The sequence below is a fragment of the Gambusia affinis genome, linkage group LG09, assembly GCF_019740435.1.
Source record: "Gambusia affinis linkage group LG09, SWU_Gaff_1.0, whole genome shotgun sequence".
Taxonomy (NCBI): domain Eukaryota; kingdom Metazoa; phylum Chordata; class Actinopteri; order Cyprinodontiformes; family Poeciliidae; genus Gambusia; species Gambusia affinis.
In genome coordinates, this window is record NC_057876.1 from 24,582,220 (window position 1) to 24,602,749 (window position 20,530).

General features: G+C 37.0%; 1 protein-coding gene across 1 annotated transcript in view; it reads left to right on the top strand.

The window, feature by feature from the left end:
• Window positions 1-18,812, top strand: part of LOC122836574 (proton-coupled amino acid transporter 1-like) — a 39,354-nt gene extending 20,542 nt beyond the window's left edge. The window contains 1 exon segment of the mRNA XM_044126193.1: window positions 16,432-18,812. Coding sequence (XP_043982128.1) covers window positions 16,432-16,706 — 275 coding nt within the window. The 3' untranslated portion in view covers window positions 16,707-18,812.
• The last annotated feature ends 1,718 nt before the right edge of the window (window positions 18,813-20,530 follow it).

Genomic DNA, 20,530 nt, shown 5'->3' on the forward strand with positions numbered 1-20,530 from the left:
ATTCTGATTAGTTTTTTGTCTTTGACGACACAAAGTCACAGTGTGATGCAATGTCCAATTCAGTTTCATGCATAAACATAAACCCTTCTGACCCCAATGAAAAAAAGCAATGAATGTGTCCTGTATTGCATTGTCTGCAATTTTCCAATTGGGTTATGTAGATTTGAAAACAGATAAAAAGAACAGAACACCTAAAAATACACATGGCATTATGATTTTTTTGATAATTATGAAGTTGTGTGACTTAAAGTCTTGTACCAAATTAAACTGTTCATCTATGTTAGCATGCATGTCATTTGGTGGCTAGAAAGGCTAAAAGGACAAATGCAAACTCTGTTTGATGTTTGTGTTTCTCAGTTCAAACATTTTGTTAATGGAGGAGCAGAGTTTTCATTGTGTTCTTTTATAAAAGAATGCACATCTTCAAACATGACTGGACATATAAATTGGCTAATTTGTAAAATTGTTTTATGTTTTGTCCCTGCTGATTCTCTGTCAAGGGTAATCCAGGCTTTAAAAGTTGCATAACTTTCCACAATCCTCTTGAAATGTTATTTGCCCATCCCTGAGAACCCGACAGAAGTGAAAGTGTTTCTCAGTTGAAATCCAGCACTGTCATTTTCTTATCTGAGCCTGAGCTCATTTACGTCAGAGCCATCCTCTGGTTGGACCAGTAGGCCTTTATTTTCATAAATGATAGCCTCTCTTTGCTCCAAGCTAAAGTTGAGCAGAACCATTCATCTTTTTAGAAGCATACTGCTCACAGCCCATCATCCATAATGCGACAGACTGGCATTAGTTTAAATGACATGAACATCTTCCACATCTGCAAAGACACCGTTATTTTTTTTTAATGCAAAAGGTGTTTTGGAGCAACCTTTTCTCTTAAGTGACCAACCAAAAAATTGTTGACGCTGCAGTACAATTTTTCTGGACTTTCACCTCCAAAACCAGAAAATCTAGTTTTAAAGTTTTGAAGAAAAGCACTTTGATATAACTCTGCAGCCTCACACCCCAACGGTAGTTTAAGTGGAGTAAATCAGAGTGAAGTGTGAATGTAACCTTAACAAACTGTGCAAATTACTAAAAGACATTATCTTGCATTCCTTAATATTTTACTTCTGAACATCAAAGCTTTCTTGTATTTTCTTAAAACAACTTTTCTGTTCTGATCTCTTGAGCAATGAGAATGAGGATTTCCAAGTTTTATGAAGTCCTTTTATATAGTCACTGTAAGCATTGGTTTCTTTTTGCTCTTATTTTCCTTCAAGTTTTCATTCTTTAGTATTTTTTAGTTAAACTTAGCTTAAGAGGTTCAGAGTGTCCTTAAAATAGGCTCCACTTGTGGTGGTGCCCTTCCATCAATTTGTTTAAGTGTCTTTTGATGCTACCAGTAAGAACAGAAAACAGTATGAAAGTATTATTTCATTCTACACTACAGTCAGTCTCTCGGTAGCTAATACTGTGCTTATTTCAAGTGTGACGTAAAAAGAAGACGTTCTCATGGAAACAAAATGATTGAAAAAAGGATTGTTGTTTGACGTGATTTTCCAGCTGCATTCAGCCAATCCTCATCAGAGCAGAAACTCTAATATATTATGTCTGTGTGGAAGGTATTTATCTGTTTATCTGCATAAATGTCTTCATATTTGTGTTTTTCTCAATGCTGGCCTTCCTTTCTCTTCTTCTGGACTAATATTTGATTGGCTGTGCATCTGAAGGAGCCTGCGTTTCCTTCAGAGCTGGTTTGTTTGCAGCATTGAATGCAAGTGTGCGTTTGCTTCCGGAAATCGGTTCAGTGGGAGAGGTGGCAAGTCAATGGAAATTAAAGTCAGCAGCCCAACAGCCACATGTCTTCTCCACTTGCACTCACGAGTGCATGCCGAGAACTACGTGTTCTCATTCCTGTCGTGCGTTCAGGCAGCAGAACACACTTCCCTGTAATGGGCCTCTAATAGTTCAACGATTGCTATTGATTACCATCGAGTCAGGACTGCTGATTCCTTAACACTGCTGTCGCTTTGCTTCTCTACTGTCGGATGTTTAAAAGCTCATTCTCCACAAGCGGTAAAGTCAACAGGGGTGTAGGTGTGTTTTCTCATTAATCTGCCACTGCAAAGAATTTAGGCCTGGTCTGTTAATTAGAAAACCCCTAATAGTTTATGCACAAACCTGTACCTTGCATGGGCTGTTGTATGAATGCAAGGTCGATACATGTCGGGGTAATAGATCCGGTATAGGAGAGGTGGGATTGGAGGGATTTGTATTTGTGTGTATGTGGGTTAATGTTTGTTAGTGTTTTATGAGGTCTATGTAAAAAGACTTTCATCAAAAAAAAGAAAACCCTAATAGTGGAAGCTTGCAGTAACTTGGGTTCAAATGTCCTTTTTTCTATTTAGGGCTTAGTGGAGGGGTTTCCTTGCAAAGGCAGACAGTAAGGATAACACTGAGGTCACTTTAACATTCAGCTGTCATTGCTTCTGCTTGGCTCAGTCATTTCACATAAAATTGGTTGGATGAATCGGCTATTTCAAAGTAATGATGATCAATAAATGGGCTATGGAATTCTATATAAAATTATTTGTTCTTTTACAAATAGAAAAATCTTTAGCTACAAATTGATCAATATTCTAACCTGTTGCCATCAAAGATGTCATGACATGCTAACAACTAAATCTTATCGCTGCTGAGACAATGTTTCAGTGTAACATCTTGGATGACCATCATGCTGAGTACCAGTCTGAAAATGCCAAGGAAGGAGACCCAAGATTTTTCATAACTGCATTTGTTTATTTATGTGAGTTTTATTGTTTGAAACCACTTAGGGATTCTGTTGAGCTGTTTAGCCTCTTTTGGTATAAATCATGCTTTGTTTTACAACATGTTTTCTGTTGTGGTCAAGCTTGTAGTCCACAATAGTAATAGTAATTTTTTTACAACTTTGTGGAGGAATTTCCTTAAGAGCAGTTTGACACAAACATTAAACCAAAAGAACTTAAGAGTAACTGCACTTAATAGATTAGCAGATATTTAAAAGTAATCAAGTATAAGTTTTAATCTGACTGAAGATGAAATGTTTTCTTGTAATCTCTGAAAAGCAGAAACCAAGCAGAAATCCAAATCTTTTTGGACTTTACATAACGTGAACTTAGCCTGGTGGTTCTGGTGTGCGATTTGAAAATGGCTTTCCGTCGACGGTAAATGTCAGAGGTGTGACTGATGTTCCAGGTGTCTTTCTGTCCTCCCAGAGCCTCTGTGATTTTACTTAAGATCTGTTTTAACTGGCAGAGCTGTAAAACAAACCTAGCTGTCACTTGTCTCTACGGCAACAAAGCCCTTTCTTTCTTTCCATTTGTTTCAGTTTGAGCTCAAACGGGCAGATAAGAGGTAAAAGAGAGGACTGCCCTGAGCAAACACTCCCCCGTCTCTCTGCTGAGTTCTGATTTGACTTGCATTTTCCCTCAAAAGGTCAGTTCGTTTCAGTGCTCTGAGATTTCTTTTGAAGTGAGGACTCTTTTCTAATTTGCCAGGCTGAGAAACGGAGGAGCTTGCTGTTGCTGCTGATGCTGTTTTGAATCAAAGAGCCTCTGAGTGGCAGCGGTGGGATTGAAACATGGCTTTACCTTATTCTGTGTGTCTCTACACAAGGTTTGGCAAAATTACCTGAAGGCGCAATTCTTGAATTGTCACATGAGGCTAGGTGAAGCTCTCAAAACAGAAACATTAGGTTGCATTAGGGTATTTTGGACATTTTCAGTGGCAGATGGAAGATTGCGATAACAACTCCACAGGAGCAAGCTTTGATGTTAATGTTTGAAGTTGGGGTTGATAACTTATACCTGTACGTTTTTTTTATTCTCTTGCGTGAATCCTTTAATCAGGCTTTGCCTCCTGTAGAGATGGGAGTGCCGTGTCATTCTTGAATTAATCCGCCAATGAGTCTTTCACATCACTGTGGAAAACTTTTGATCCCCTCTTCTTTGCAGAAAGGTTTTCATTTTGTCTAAATTTGGAGTGTAGATCACTTTCTGGAACTGATGACCTGTGAAGGTAAAATCTCTTTGACCTTGTATCTCATCTGTTCTTGAATTTATTTAAATTTGGTTATAAGAAAATACTAATATTACTAGTACCAGTATGTATTAATGTGACCATAATACATCTGGACACATTAACTATTAATGTGACCAAACCTACTTTCCATTAAACCACCGAAAGCCAGATTTGTAAAGTTAAATCAAAGATGAAATGAAACATAGATTTGTTGCAAATATTACATCAAACACAACTGCAGAAGGTAGCTGCAGTTTTATAAATGTCTCTTGACCCAAAGTTTGACTGGTTAAGTCAAAATATTGCCCAAAGGAATGAGTCTCAGTTCAAGTTGCAACATCATCATAGATTCTGTAGCAGAGACTCTGTAATCATTTTAGGGTTTTAGGTCTCACTCTGCTAGTGTCCATATATACAGTATAGCTGAGAGCAATTTACTCCAGAAACCCCCTCGTTATCCATGGGGCCTCAAGCAACAGATTGCACCAATTTCATCATTACCTTTTTTTGTGACAAACAACCCATTTCTATGGGATTAAAGTTCATATGCAGCAGCAACACAAAGTGTATCCCATCATAACTCTTCTTCAAGGAGATCTAGCATAATCTAAAACAAATTGTTTCCCATAATACATCTAAGCACATAACAACCATTCGTCTTCATGAGCTGAGAAACCAGCTCAGCATTCTGTGCCGGTTTTGGTCGTTTTTTTTTTTTTTCTCTTCCCTTCATCTGAGTCACTTTGCCACAGGCTTGAGGTGAGCAGCTTGCGTGTGTTGCTAAGCTGTTGATGGGAACAGGAGAGGACACATGAGGATGTGGCGTGAGCCTCCTCTTCCTCTTTTCTTCTTCTTGTGCTTCTTCTGGAGCAGTGTGACACTAAGGTGATGTTCCAACTGGAAAGGAAGCTACTTGTTGGACTGAAGTGCCGTCATTTATTTATTTATTTTACCCTTTCAAGAATGTGATGGGTGCATTCACCTTTGCAGGTTGTGGAGCATATTCCCCTCTGTGTTTTGTCCTTTTGCCTTCTCCGTCCTAACTTTTTTTGACTTGCCTTCTCTCTTCTGACAGAGGCTGGATTGCTTGAATCTAAAATTTTAAATTTTATGAAATCTAAAGATCTTTTTGAAAAGATTTCTAATCTGTGATTGGGCCTGAAAAGTAGTTGAAAATTTATGGTTTTGTACTGTGGAAGAGATTTATTTTTGATACCTTCTCTAATGGTGATTCCCTGAAAAGAAACATAATTTCTTTACTACTACCCATTTAAATCCAATTTACAATTCCACCATGTTCAGTCGATCATATAATGCTAGAAAGTTTAAAAACCATAAACAGTTTCTATACAAATTCAAAGAGAGAACACGAAGGTAATGGAAACAACTCCCTAGTTTATAGTTTATCCAGAAAAATGACACGACTAAACACAGGAGCACTATTTCCAGAGTACTTTCAGTGGAGAAAATAGAAAAAAAGCTTTCAAGAAGGGAGAACAAATTTAATGGCAGTCATAACCTACATAGGTTTTTATCCACAATAGGGTAAAAGTTAAACACAGAAACACTAAGGGAAAGAGAACGTTGAGTTAAAAAAGAGAACACAATCCAAATTCCAGCAGTAGCCCATCAATATCTCTATCTGCAAAAGAAGAATGGCTAAATACAGAAGCATTGAGCAAAGAATACTTTCTATAGAAAAAAAAAATATACTCACTAAGGCAAAACTTAACTTCATCACTGGTTCGTTCTAGAAAAGAAATGCAACTAAACACAGAAGCATTGTGCCAGGATTACCTTCTATGGAAAGAAAAAAACAAGAAAACAAATATATTTTCAACAATAATTGCAATAAATGCATAAATGGAAAGTGATAAGTCAAATGAACATAGTGATTTATGATGCGTCTATTATAATTTTATGATTCTACTGTTAGTAATCTGTTTATATCATATTCATATTTCTGTATTATAGTGGCAGTTGTTCACACTGGTTCCAGGAAGGTGCTAGAAGGAAACTTCAGAGGTGACACCAACTCATTCAGTTGTTGGCAGAATAATTGAACGCAGCACGGTTTTGCCAAGCACCTTATTGTCTTGTTGACACAAAAATCTGTCCGAAAAATTTTCAAAAGACAGCAGCAATAAGCGCTAAAGGTCATATCTGAAATATTTATCAGATCACATCTAAATGTTTCAAATTACCCATCTCTGAATGACGGCCTCTGTCCCTAAACAACCCAACCTTCTGGCTCAATTATCATGTCACGTGACACGGTTAGCTACAGGATCTCTGTCATTACCAAGGATCTCCTGCAGGGTAGGGAAGGTCAGACTCACCCTCCAACTCTAATTTTACTTCTCGTCCTGCTCCTCCTGTCCTTTCCACTCCATCCTCAGATTTTTCTGCTCACATTTTGCCCTCAGGTTTCTTCCCTGTCTATAATAAAGAGCTAGTCAGCTTAAATTTTTCTTACACTTTGTAAAGTATAAAAACTGCTCAGTATACAGAAATCTTAATGTGTTGTAATTTGCTTTTCAGTTATGTAGATTGAACACCTAGCAATGTTCAAATCGTTTTATTTAAATATTTATTATACCTAAGATTACCAGTATAAAGACTTCTTAAATGCCTGATAGTTAACTTATCTATTTTGTATATCAATCCTGTTGGTGTTTTGTTTTGCACATCATTTTCTAGATTTGTATCATTTATCAATTTTGAGGTTTGCATCTCAGTCTTCAAAATACGTACATCAAAAATCCTTTGCAGTGATAAGCCCCCTTCAAGCAAAAATTTTGGCTTTCTCAGGAACACATTGTTTTGCTTTACCTTTTTTGTGTTTTAAATATACAAGGTCGTGTGAATAGCAGATGTACACAATAGAATAAAGTTTATGTTTGTAATGTCAGAGTGGAAAAGTGTTTCAAGGACTTGCATCAAGAACTTTAGGAGCATCCACAGCATATTTCTACGCCTCAATTCCTCTTATAACCCTGCAAGAGTTCTTTTTTTTTTTTTTTCTCACATTGCAGGACATACAGAATGGTTGTTTGGAAAAGTGCTGGCTCTGGTAATTAAAGCTTCTCGTACCCTTTCTGAGCCCCTCAGAAACCCATAGTGGCACCCAAGGACTCTTAAAGACAGATGGGTCAGTGTGATGTGGAGCCAGGAAAAGGACAACAGTCCGTCTCTGATCCTTTTTGCTCGTTTGTTCTCAGCCTCGTTTGTTGAGGAGATAAAGTTGAGAGTCTGCTGGGAGAGTCTTTGCCTGCAGAGCTGAGCTCTTTTTGTCTTTATTGTCTTTGTAGTATTCTCTGCGGTCCTTACAGCCTAATATGTTTGTTGTTCAAAGAAGAATCAGTTCAGCTTTTTGTTGGACTTTGTTAAAGAACAGCAAAGGCTTTCTGACGAAGTGTCCACTTTGTTTGCTTAGTCTTCCGTTAACTGAGCACACTCCAAGCATAAAAGGTTTTCCTGCTGACAGAGTGGTGCTCATGGTTTTTTTTTTTTTTAAAAACCTGTTTTGATGTATAAAGTAATTACATAATCAAAATACTGTAATCAGAGAGAGAAATATTTTTCTGTGGGGCTTAAAGTTAGTGAGTTGGAAAAGAGTTCTCTTGTAGAAAATACAACACAAAGAGTACATTTACATAAAAGTTATTTACTTCTATAATATCTACTTATTTTACAATAAATCTAGCACAATATTCCAGAATACTTAAAAGTTTATACTATTTGTCAGGGATTTAATTTCCCTTTCCAAATGTCATTGAGTGTTTCAAGCTGCAGTAATCATATAATCATAATGAACGTAGTGATTATGTCCACTTTGAATATACAGTACTTGCTCCTAAAAAACAAATTTTCCCTCAATATCTTAGAAATTCTCAGTCAACATTAATTTTTCCACAATTAAAGATATAAATGTACAATGTTAAAACTAACATATTCACTCGCATTACAAAAATAGAAATTTGAGGAAACAAAGATTTACTCAGATTATAAAGTCAAAAACTTGTAGCAAAAAGTGACAGTTTCCTACAATGATTAGGCATTGCACTTAGGAGATATGCATCGGGATATTTTCCAGAGTGTAAGTGATAGATTTGAGTTTTTTCCTGTATCAGAACATCTCCTGGGTGAGGACTCGCCACGTGTGCCTCGAAGGTCAAGATTTTGTCTGCAGGATTTTTACATTTCCTGAAATATAATCACAAGAAGTCAGAATGCAGTAATTAAATCATTTTGAGAACAGAAAACTTCTTTCGATGGTTCAAGAGGAGATTCTTTGTCTCCAAGCAACACGAAATGTATTTTTTTCTTTTTCTATTAGTTTTCTGTGTTACTTTTCTTTTTATTCTCAAAAATGCCTCCTCCAAGGCAGACTCCCTGAGCTTGTTACTGGTATTTGAAGGACTCGGCACATCTTTTGTGTTTGGCTCTTTTATTTGTCGTCTTGTGTTGCAGGAGTCACGCAATGAAATGTTCTGTTTCCAGTAGATGACATGGCAGCCTACAAAGGTCTTTTGATGACATTTTCATGTTGTACAATGAAGCTCACAAAAAACGCAGGTCATGGCGCTGTGGTACCAGAGTGTGTGCTTTTTGTGCATCAAAACTGCCTTTTGTTAAAATACTGAAAATGATTTAACAAAAAGCAAGTAGAATTTTTTTTTGTTTGTTTGTTTATATCTTGTGGTGACAACCAGTTGAAGTAGACCTTTACATGGCATGTGACTTGTGTATAAACTAATTATTTGACTGAAATCCAAACGTATTAATTCACTTACAAGAAAACTTTTTAATTTCTTAAATGTCTCGTTCATTTGTCATCTCTGTGCTCATGACCAATTTTTTTTTTTCTCATCATTTGATGTGACCTTTTTCAATCTTACTCGGGAAACACAACTGCTTCCACTGTTGCCCGGCATTTTCTTTTTCTCAAGCTGTACGTCATTCTTTTCAAAAACATGGTTTGCAGGGTAGATTGGATGTATCGACTTGTGAAAACAACCCTCCCATCAAGCAGCAGACGTCTTTATTTAGCATTCTGCTCTGTCCTGAAATTCAATTTACTGCAATCATTTTCCACAGTTGTCATGTTTGCAGCAGAAGGTAAAAATTTGCCCTGCATTTGTTTGTAATTCTTACCTGAGGGCAGTGCAGTGGCTTCTTCATGTGGAGGAAACATGCATCATTTCTCAGTTTTAGATTTAAATTCAAATGGGTGCTCAGGCTGACGGGCTCTTGATTTAAAATCTTACTGTAGACGTTTGTCCTTGCTTTTCCTCCACATGATTGCATATTTTAATATCATTAATTTTTTTCCAGACTGTAAACTATTAAAGAATAACTGAACAATATTTCAGAAAATCTTCCTTCGTCCTAACATTATTTTAAAAGTGTAAATCGCTAGAAATGTCCACCGCCCAGAGATTGTCACATACAGGAAATCCTGAACCATTAATGCACATTGATTTCTTTATGGAAAGAAGTTTCCACTTCCAGTAGTCAGATTTACATGCTGTTCAGCTTTGATCTGATACAGTTTGTTGGTTCTCTTGCAGCAGAGAGTTACATGTATATCAGTTTTACTCTTACCAATGAATTCAGAAATCCATGGTTTTTATTTTGATGTAGTTGCCCTAAAGTTATTTTGTACCTCTAAGAGGAATTACTGGTTAAATAAACTTTAAATAAAAATAAAATGTATCCCCATCACAGCAGGAACAGATTATAGCCCCTCCAGCAAACTGCCGCCCGCCTCCTGATTCACTGCTCAGAGGGAACTGCTTCTGTTGCCTTGTTTTCCTGTAATTTCAAACAACCACCAGCCACGATAAAATAAATTGGCAGCTTCAAATTGATAACTGGGACAGAGCATTTTGTTTCCACTGCCCTGCTGTTTCATTTAGATCCTAGAACCAGAAATATTCATTGTAATTTTCTAAGTTGTTTTCTAAAGAATCATCTTCTCCTTTCTGCAAACGTTTGTAATTACACAAGAAGGTTTTGTCTTGAAAAGCCTCTTTAGGTGGAAAACCAGTTTGTTGTTTAGTAAATATATTTTTATTTTGTGCCTAAGCTATGACTGTTGATGTTGAGGAGGGCTAAGTGTATACTCAATATACCAGAACTATGTGTTTGTGTGAGGCAGTTTTTATGCTTCATTTAACTGAAAATGAAAACATGAATTTAAATTATAGCTTACCTGTTAGATTCTTTTTTTTTTTTTTTAATCCTACATTATATCCACCTGTATTTTTGTCACCCTGATCAGAACTGAGATATTGTGCGTCAGTCTTTTATTATAACCTCCCCATGATCAGAGTTTTCCTCTTGCAGTGCATTGTGGGATTAGCAATCCTTACGCTTGCCTCCTGTAATCAGTCTTTAATGACTGGCGCTCTAACATCATTACAACAGATGGAAATATTTTTGGTTAATTCCTTGTTTTTTTTTTTTTATTCCTGCCAGGTGTTGACAAATGTTTCAGGAAGACATTTTCTGTAAAACTTATCATGCGAATGATTTTTCTAAAAAAAAAATTTGGTAAACTGAAGAAATTTCCCCTAAAGCAAAACTGTGAAGTGTTTAATCCAGAGCGTCTCTGGAGAAGTTTTGCTACCTTTGTCAGCTCATCTTAGTGTAAAAGAAACATTGACTGCTGACTCAACACAGTGATGAAGGAGGTGGGATGAGGGAGGTGAGCCAGAGGTTATATTGTTAGTAAAACTGAGGAATGGAGATGGGGTGAAAACAGACTCTTCATTCAAAGGGGGTGAATTTGATGCCAAGTAAGTGATCATTGAAGATCATGCTCTTTCAGCTGAACCATGTTCTCTGCATGCGTTAAATCTTGCAGAGAAATAATGTATCAACATATTTATTTTAGTTTTCTCACTAATGCTTCCTAGTTCATACAGTATTTATTTTAAAAGTTAATTATAACTGTGTTTAACTGCTTTTTGAGTGGAATATTTCTGGATCCAGCTTGTAGTTCATTACTGTCAATTGCATGTGGGAACAAAAAATGAACTCGTGCTTCTAATTACTATGGCAGAGTTCAGAACATCACAACAGTAACAGTGCAACAGTAACACATTTTTTGGTAGCCAGCAGCAAGGACTTCAGCATGGCATTGAAGGATTAATATTAGATGCAAAAGTTCCCAATGCATGTTTGCTTCTGGCAAAGTCATTCTGATGTTTCCATTAAAAAAAGGAAGCCTTTTCTACCAAACTGGTTCCAGTGATTAACTCTAAATCTTGTCTTCATTAAGGTTTTGCTTCCAATAATATGGTTTCAGTTGATTTATTTAAATTTGCGTCACAGATATGACAAAAAGGGAATATATTTAGAGTAAAAGTTACTCATCTGCATTTAAGGGTTTTCATTTTGTAATCACTAAAATGTTTATCATTGCTTGGTTTGGACATACTTCTGTATGCACTGTGCAACAGTTTATACTCTCATTTTTATATGGCCATGATCAACTCAGTTTCTAACAGAGTTAAATCCAGCTAAGAATCAACAACAAAGTCTTCTATATAAATGTTAATGCAATTACTCAGAAGGTTCTCAAGTCCCAAATTAGCTTTTGCCCCATCATTAAGCACCATTATCTCTAAATTGCACCAAAGTTTGTCAATAAAGGCTGAGTAAATGTCCTGATTTACATAACAAAAATGCTCTTTATTAAACCACATACTTTCTGCTCCATCAGGTTTTCTCTGAGATTTGGAGGTTCAGCATTGTTTCAGTGAATCTCTATTCAGAAAGAGCTTCTTTCACTCAGAGTGTCATTCTTAACAGTCCTGTTTGTCATTATTATTATACTCTTACGGACTCTTCTCAAGAAATTGTAGCACTCGGTATGAATAGACCCATTTGGCTGTAATTGAACTTTCATTTTAGCGTCTTTTTACTTTTCTTTAAGGAAATGTCTCAAAAGTAAGGGTTGAATAAGAATTCAGCCTCCCGAAATAAGGCCCTCTTAAATAAGACTGATTATCTTCAGAAGTCACTTAGTGTCATCCTTTTTGAATTAACATTAGTGAACAACAGCACCTTTAAGACCAAGAAACACACCAGACAGATCAGGGACAAGAGTGTAGAGAAGGTAAAAGTGGGTTTTGGTCATGAAATAATATTCCAAGTATCTAGCAGAACAAATTCCTACCAAGACTTAATAGTTGACCCTACAGGCTGTGCAAGGAGAGCAGAAAAGCACATGAGGGACCTACGGTTACTCTAGGGGAGCTTCAGATACCCGCAGCTCAAATGGATAAATAGTAATCTACAAATCTGGCCCTTATGGAAGAGTGATTGAAAGAAAGAAAAAACTGTTTTATATAAGTCATTCAGGGGACACAACAAACCTCCTTCCACATGTTTGTATAAGAAGTTATGTGTGGAGGAAATCTAAACTGTATCTCAAAAATACCAGCCCACATTGAGACCCACTATGACTGAACCGGTTTGGTCACCGGTTTCTGACACCTTATATTGCTGTCTACTGGTCATATTTTGAAAAGCTCAGTGAAGTTTTCAGTGACATTTATGCTGCCAAAGGGTCTTTGTGGAGCACACCCTCCCTGAGCTCATTAATATTAGTTTAGGCAGGTACCAACTGCTCCGTTAAAAGATGCGAGCCTTTCAGACAGACTGGGCGAAGGTCCATGTTTTAATGACTTTCCGTCCACTATACAGCCAATGTCGAGTGAGCGGGATGAAAGTCTGCTCAGGCCTGAAAGAGCTAGAGGCAGCTCCGCTTGTTTCTGGGTGGTGGCTGCTGGTGGCAAGGTGAAGAAATTAGACTGCCTCCAGTATATTTTGGTTGTCTGTGGAGAAAAGAAAGCTAAAAGCCTCCCTACCAATCTCTAATCCAGCCTTGGAGCATCCCTACTGCCGGCCGTGGCATGGTGGCTTGGGAAGTAATTGACTCTGTTTGCCTGTAGAGCTGTCTCTTTCTCTCTCTCTCAGTGGATTTAAAAACCTGTGGGCCCAGTTCAGAAACCGCCTGCTGACAGTTTAAAAGCTGCCAGCTCCTCTCCCTTTCAGTCTCTCCTTTATTTCCTTCTTCTGGCTGCTTAATTGAACTGGCCTGACCAATCGTTCTGTTGATGCTGACGGGTGGGAAGAGGAGAAAAAAAAATCCTTGACTTCAGAATTTAATCTTCTTTAATAGTGCAGCATCCAAAATGTGAAAAATATTACTCAAACACTTTCTCAGTGCAAAGGTTGTGGATTTTAATGGTTTCAAGGAAATGCACAAGGAGGTTTCTTGTGTTGCTGCCTGGAAACAAAACAGAAATCAGCTAAAGGGAGGTAGGAAACACAACCTGTCTGGAATTCTCCACAGAAAAATGGAGAGGAACCACAGAATGCTTTTTAAAATCTACTTCTCTAAGATTTTGTCACAAGCTGCAGAAATGCTGGATCTGTGTCTTAAGTTTGAGAAGAATTGATTCAAATAGTAGCAAAGGGATTCGTAGGTGCAGTGATTGTCTTCATGAACTCGGATCATGTATTTCACGTGTAACCTTTTCCTAGGGAAAGGCCACTTCTGCCGTCTGACACAAGCCTCACATGGACGCATGGATTCAGAATCCTTGGCCATGAGAGACCTTGTTCCATGTGTGGCTTAACAGCTGAGATTTTACTCACTGTCCTTAAGCCACCTACCTCTCATGTTTCCCTCCTTTTTAAAAAGTTTTTGTCATTCATGCTGTGCAGAGCTCCCTCTTGTCATCACTAATCTGCGGTGAGCAGATCATTTAGTGTTTTCATTTTTGTTTCTGTAGTTCCTGAGCTTGTGTGGAAATATTAACGTGCTTGCGGTATTTCAGCAGTTCAAAGTTGTCTGATCCGTTTGCTGCCTCTCTCTGGCGATGGCAGCAAGCCTTCTAGAAGCAGCCCTGTGGTTTATTTGCTGTGAAAGGCACAGCGTATTCTTTAAGTCAGCTGGTCCTCCCCTTTGTCCTCCTCCAGAGTTAGGTCTGCCTTCTTTGATGCCCTGGAAAGCTTTAAATCTAGGCTAAAGAGCGCCGTTGGACTGCGTAGCCTGAGCAGTGGCAGATTTGCTCTACATGAACATTTGACACTGGGGAGTTGTGCCGTGCCTGTTACATGAAAGCTCGACCTTGCTTTTTGCTTTTCAGTATAACTTGATAGACCTTAACATGCAGTGGTGAGCGATTGATTATAGTTCAAAGAGGTTTTTATGTGCCTGGTGTATGAACAGAACAAGATCACCTGCTCTGGCCCGACCTCTCTGCTCACCACAGAGGAGATGCTAACGGACTCTGTAGAGCAGTAAGACTTCTCTTTTCCACATGTGAATCGTTTACTCATGTTCAGAGAGGAACAAACACACACACACACTTCTGCTGTGACGAATGCATCTCCGCGTCAGAGGAGGTGTTTGTGCTGTTGTCTCTGTAGCAACCACACAAGGTGACTCTGATCCCGGGTGGTTTTAGCAGCATGGTCTCCGCTCCGTCCGACACGTGAAAAACAATCCCAACAATCACAGTTTCATGCTCACCCAGTGGGAGTCCCTCCTCCATTCTAAATTTGTCATTTTCTCCTCTTTCTCCCTTTCATCGTCATCGGTTTGACCTAATCCATCTACCTCTTTTCATCAGAGTGCATGCCACCTCATTTCTCTTCTGCCCCTATGAGTTGTATTCCTGACTCCCAAGCCCTTACTTAGTGGCAGAAACCTAAAAATGAGTCACTTGTACATTGAATTCAATCACTCATCTGAATTGTCAATTACACATGATCGTTCTCAGTCAAATGAGGGAGAGATATTGCATTCTTTGAACACCAAATATCTAAAGAGCTGGAGAGAAATTGCAGGATCTACTTGGAAAGGCTGAGTTTGTACATATGTGCATTACTGAAAGGCTTGAAGCTGACATCAAAAAGCTTTCCACCAATAATGATGCTGTTTATTCTGAGAGCCAGTTGTAAGTGTGGGACTTAAGTTCTGATGTCAAACCTGACGGATATAGAAAAGAAGACAAATTTCTCTTCTAGAAACTACCCTAAACTAACATGACATTCTGGGTTAGATGTTTCATATAATGTTAAGTTATAAATGTTGTAAATAGGCAAACACAACTATTTGAGCTTTTATTCAGCCAGTTATCCACTCACTCACTGAAGGCAGCAAAATGGGGAAAACATGTCCAGGATGAAAACCCAGACAATTTTCTCCAAAGCAACACTTTCCAGGTCATTCTAACATGACCAAGACTCAACACCGAGCTCCTGGTAGTCCAACCTTGGCTCCTGTGATTTTCTCCAGTTTGCCATAAAAAAGTAACTAGAAAAATCTGCTAAATGAATCCCCCAATCTACGATGCCAAGCATCTCCTGTTAAGCATTGCATTCAAACAGGAGATGTTTGGATTCAATGCTGCCCGAGTGGCAGACTGCCAGCAATACATGCTAATTTGTGACTTTTTTTCTGAAACTTGAACTTCTGCATTAATGCATCAAGCCATTAGCAGCACTGCTATGTGCAGGGAAAATGTAAATAAAAATATAAACTGGTGTTGAAGGACTTGCATAGAACTCGGCAGTCGTAAATGAGTGTCAATTAAATGTTAATGTTATTGTCGTCAAAATGAGATCAGAGTCTGATTCACGCCTCATTTCATTCCATTTGCCTTTCAGCAAGATTTTCTACTTTTTTTAAAGTTGTCTTGATCAAGAGTTGTTTTCATGCTTTCTGAAACTCTTTTCAAATCTTTTCTTTGAACTTTGACAGCTTTTTCAGTTCATTTTCAGAGCTTTAACTCTGACCTATGACTCATTCAGACACTTAAAACCTCAAGGGGGATGAATCAGTGCTGAGTCAGCATATAGATAATTAAGCAAAGAACCAGTTTTACATGGATTTTTTTAGGCTGTGTAAAAAGCAACATAATTTATTTATGTTTATTAACTGAACCATCCCCTCTTTCATAAAGATGAGCCTCCTTTTTAAGGTAGTTCTTTTTACTTTTCAATCACCAATTAAGTCTGATGTCAACGCAGATGTGAGCTTTCAGAAATAAAAACTGCAGGAGGTTTTGAATGAAACTCATCTGGGTCAATATTAGTTTAAGGACTGATAATGTCAGTTGGATTGACTGTTGACTATAGAGATACACGAGGGGTTAAATTTACATCTGAACATACAGAATTTAAGCTTAGGAAGCTACAAATTTAACACACAACCATTTTATTTTATTTTTAACAGCATTTGATCAATTTAAATCTTAATAAGTACTAGTATTGTCTTACATCGTAGTCCTAAATACTCAGTTTTGTCTAAAATCCTAGTCTGAACACATTTTTGCCCTCTCTGCTCTCCAGGTGTTCTCGCCATCCTGATACCGGAGTTGGACCTCGTCATCTCATTGGTCGGTTCGGTCAGCAGCAGTTTCCTGGCTCTCATCTTCCCACCCATCCTGGAGATCTTTGCCTTTCACACTGAGGGTCTGTCACCACTGGTGATCATCAGGAACTTGATCATCAGTGTGGTGGGGCTGATTGGCTTCATCTTAGGAACTTATATCGCCATCGTAGAAATCGTAGCACGAAATAATGTCAAACACGAAGGGACACTCTACACCTACATGGTGCAGTAGAACAGACTGTTGGGCCTTTCAGGCCATCTTAAACCGTTCTAAGGAACAAAATTTATTTTAGGTTTTTATTTGCTGCTGTTGTATAAGTATTTTAATGCAATTATGTCACAAATGTACTAGTGTCGCGTTAGATTAATGACAGCCATTAGTTCAGCCCAAAAGTCACTATAGATACTGTAAAGTAGAAGATGACTTCATCAGATTATTAAGAGTATTAGAGGTAATTTATCATATTCATGTAAATTCTCCAGTCAACACATCAAACTACCTCAATAGTTGTTTTTGGTTTTAACTCCCAGATTCAGAGCTGATTCTTATTTGTTTTTCACCTCAACCCAAACATCTTCAAGTTTGCAGCTTTGAGTGGTTTCTACTCACCATCTGACATCTTGACAGGAAGAAAACCTTGATAAATGACAAATGCACTTTGATTTATGCCTTATTGAATAAAACAGCACTACTTTGGCAGTTTTCAGTGACACATTGAATAGTTTAAAAATAATGTTTTGAGAACAAATTAAGGGTTATAAACCAAACCTCGCATTATTTGTGCAATAATTGTGCTTTTTATCTTCACTTATCAAATCCATCAATATATCTCTGGTCGGATGTTTTAAAGATAAATATATTATGCCAAATTGTGATTAGGGGGATATTTGGAGGATATTTTGCACTCTGTATATATCGATGCAAAATATACATAAAATTAAGTGACTTGATGCTTGCTAGGATAAAAAGACATAATATTTCCTCCAATGCAATATCACTATGTTGAAATATTGGTGAAAGGAAAGAGAATTTCTTAGCATCGCTATAGTATAAATTTTATTTAGGTCACAGATTGAACAGGTGTTTTGGTTCCTTCTACAGTTAGTTTTTTTCTATTTGGGGATTTTTACCATTAAATGTTAAGCAAAACCATCACATCTTATTCTAGTTTTAAACTGGACTATTCAGAAGGTTTTTGGTTCAAGCCACTTTCATAGCTGTACTATGATTTTCAGATGTGTAGTTTATGCATCTCAAAGCGGTTTGTAGTTATTATTTTTCACCCAAAGTTATTTATCTGGGTTCACACTGTGTGATGGGCATTTTCCGCCAAAATCTAAAAATAAGAAAATCTCTAGTTATCATTTAATGTAAACCATAAAGCAAGCAGTGATACTTTCTGGGATAATCATGCAGCGTGACTCCTGCTGCGACAGACTTCTGATTCTTGTTACCCTGATATGAACTTGCCCGCCTCCTTTTTCTCCTCATTTTCTTATTTTCACCATCTGACTCCATTAAAATACACATTAACTGCTTTTTGTTTATTGATGGACTTATAGATCCGTCTTGTGCAATTTTGTTGCAGTAACTATGCTGCCTCCATCCCCCTTCAAAGTTTCTCCAGAAAGTTCTAGTTTTTTTTTTTCACCTTTATGGTGAAAGTAAGCCTTTTCGGTCCATTTCTGTGAAAATGCGATGATTTTCTGCACCGCAAATCTAATACAATCTTGAACCTATGCAGGCTGTGCTGCGCACCGTTTGCCCCAGTCACACCAGCCTCACTAACTCTAACTTTTAAATATTACAGGAGATTCATGAGGGGACAAAAACTTGCTTTGATGAAAATGTATGAGAAGGCAGTAAAATAATTTTAATCCAAATCTCGTTTAAAATCAACCAAATGTTCAAAATTTTCCTGACCAGAGATGACAAACATTTACAATCTACAGGTTGTAAAAGTGTTTTTTCTAAAATCTTGACAAAGAAGGATTTGATCAGAAGACGGATGAAAAAGCTCAATGATCTAAAACTGTAGAATAAATCTCGATAAGAATCCAAACTGTTTCAGACTTGGGAGACGTGATACTAAATTATGTAGGAGCTCTTCGGTGTCTTGAAAAGTTTTTTGTTCTTTATTTTTTTATTATTTTGCTTTAATGTTTTTACTAAGTCTTTTTTTATTTAATTTTATTTTTTATTACTTGTACCTAACTTTTACAGGTTGATTTAACTTCAGACTGTATATCAAATAATAAAAGATAATTTATCTGCATTGTCTAGCTGATAAAATGCAACATGTACTGTAAATTCACTGAACAGCTTCTGTACTGTTGTGTGTCTTCAGTGTTTATTTGGCGGTATCAACCAGTGACATTTTTCAGCTTTTAATAGAAATCAATTAAAAAAAATCATATCCACAAGCCTTATGTGTGTAAAGAACTATAACTTTGTGTGTGTGTGGATATATCACTTATCTATTGCACAAGTAAATGTTTCCTCATTTGCAAAAAAAAAAAATGTTTAAAATAAAGCACCCATTAATCTTCCACCTGGAAGGATTTTTGTGCTAAACGGGGAGCAGCAGTGACTTTTTTTCTACCTGTAATCTAGAGTATTGTAATAATAATCATTTTTTAAATCTCTTCAGCAGAAAATATAAATGTCAGTGAAATAAAAATCTACATCTTGAAAAGGACTGATTTTCACATCCATCTGCTGTATGGTTTTTAAAAAGATGAAAACACTTTTTTTTTTTTTCTTTTAGCACTCTGTAAGTTCTTCATCCCTTTCGCAGAGTAAACAACCTTGAACAACCTAATATGTCCTCCATGGTCTCTGAGTTTTGCTTTTGAGAAATGCAACACATTGCTTATATTTTTCAGTCATAATTTAAAGACTTTGACGTAGATCATAAGTGGTTGAAATTAGAGAATTTGCATCTTAAATTATATGTTTATATGAACATTTAATGCTCATTTTAATGTTCTGCCTGCAGCATAATCTAATAAGGCAGGTAAATATACCTTTAGCTGCATGGTATCAACATACACAAGAACAAAATTAAACTGGATTGATGGGGATTTATTATCTTCACGCATTCATTTCTAAGGTCTTTTAGTTGTATCATGTCTAAAATTTAAGAAATAAATTTAAAACTAAATTGAAAAAACCAAGCAAAATGTATTTGTTTTGTACTTTCAAGGTTTTGTTTTTTCTCTCTAAAATTGCATGTTAGTTGGTCTTAAAATCAGCTGATAAACCACTCTCTGACAGTTAAATGCTTTTAGTTTAATTTGTTTAGTATATTTAATGTGGCTGCAATGGAATAATGAGCTGTTAATTCTGTTAGCACAGCTTTTTCTCACTAAATTCAAACTTTTATTACCTGTAATTACTTCACATCTTTCCTTTTTTCCATTCATACATCCATAGGGAGACATCCAATGTCCAAACCCTTTAAATGACTTTACTATAAGCTCCAACCTGAAAGATGGAGGAAATACAGGATCTTGTTTTTTCTTCCATGATGTGCATAAACACTACATGCATGTGTGAACATATCTGAGCTAAAGAGCTTCCTTTTCAGTTCAGCTCTTTCTTCTCCAGAACAGAACAAAATAATGCCACAGAGACGCACCTTCTCACAACTCCGCATTGAGATCTTTTCCACAAACTTCAAAAACAGTATCAGTGAGTAGGTGCAGCTCTGACAGAGATCAACGCACCCTAGAAACAGCTTAGACTTTGGCAACAAAGAGACCAGATGAAACGCAACTACATTCTCCAGTACCTCTTACATCCAGTAACAACAAGGAAAAAAAGTCTATGATCTCCTCTAACGCAGTAGCAGAGTAAACTTTCTTGGATAGGCTGGCAAGTTGGATGCTTTGATAGCTAGAAGTCCCTCTAAGACTCCATTAACCATGATTTGAACTCCATAAGTTCTGCTTATGTTTTTCAACATCAAACATTCTGAGAAATACTTTCATTCTATGCTTTTATCTAAAAACATCTAATCATTTCTGCTTCAATCTAAACATTTGATACATAAA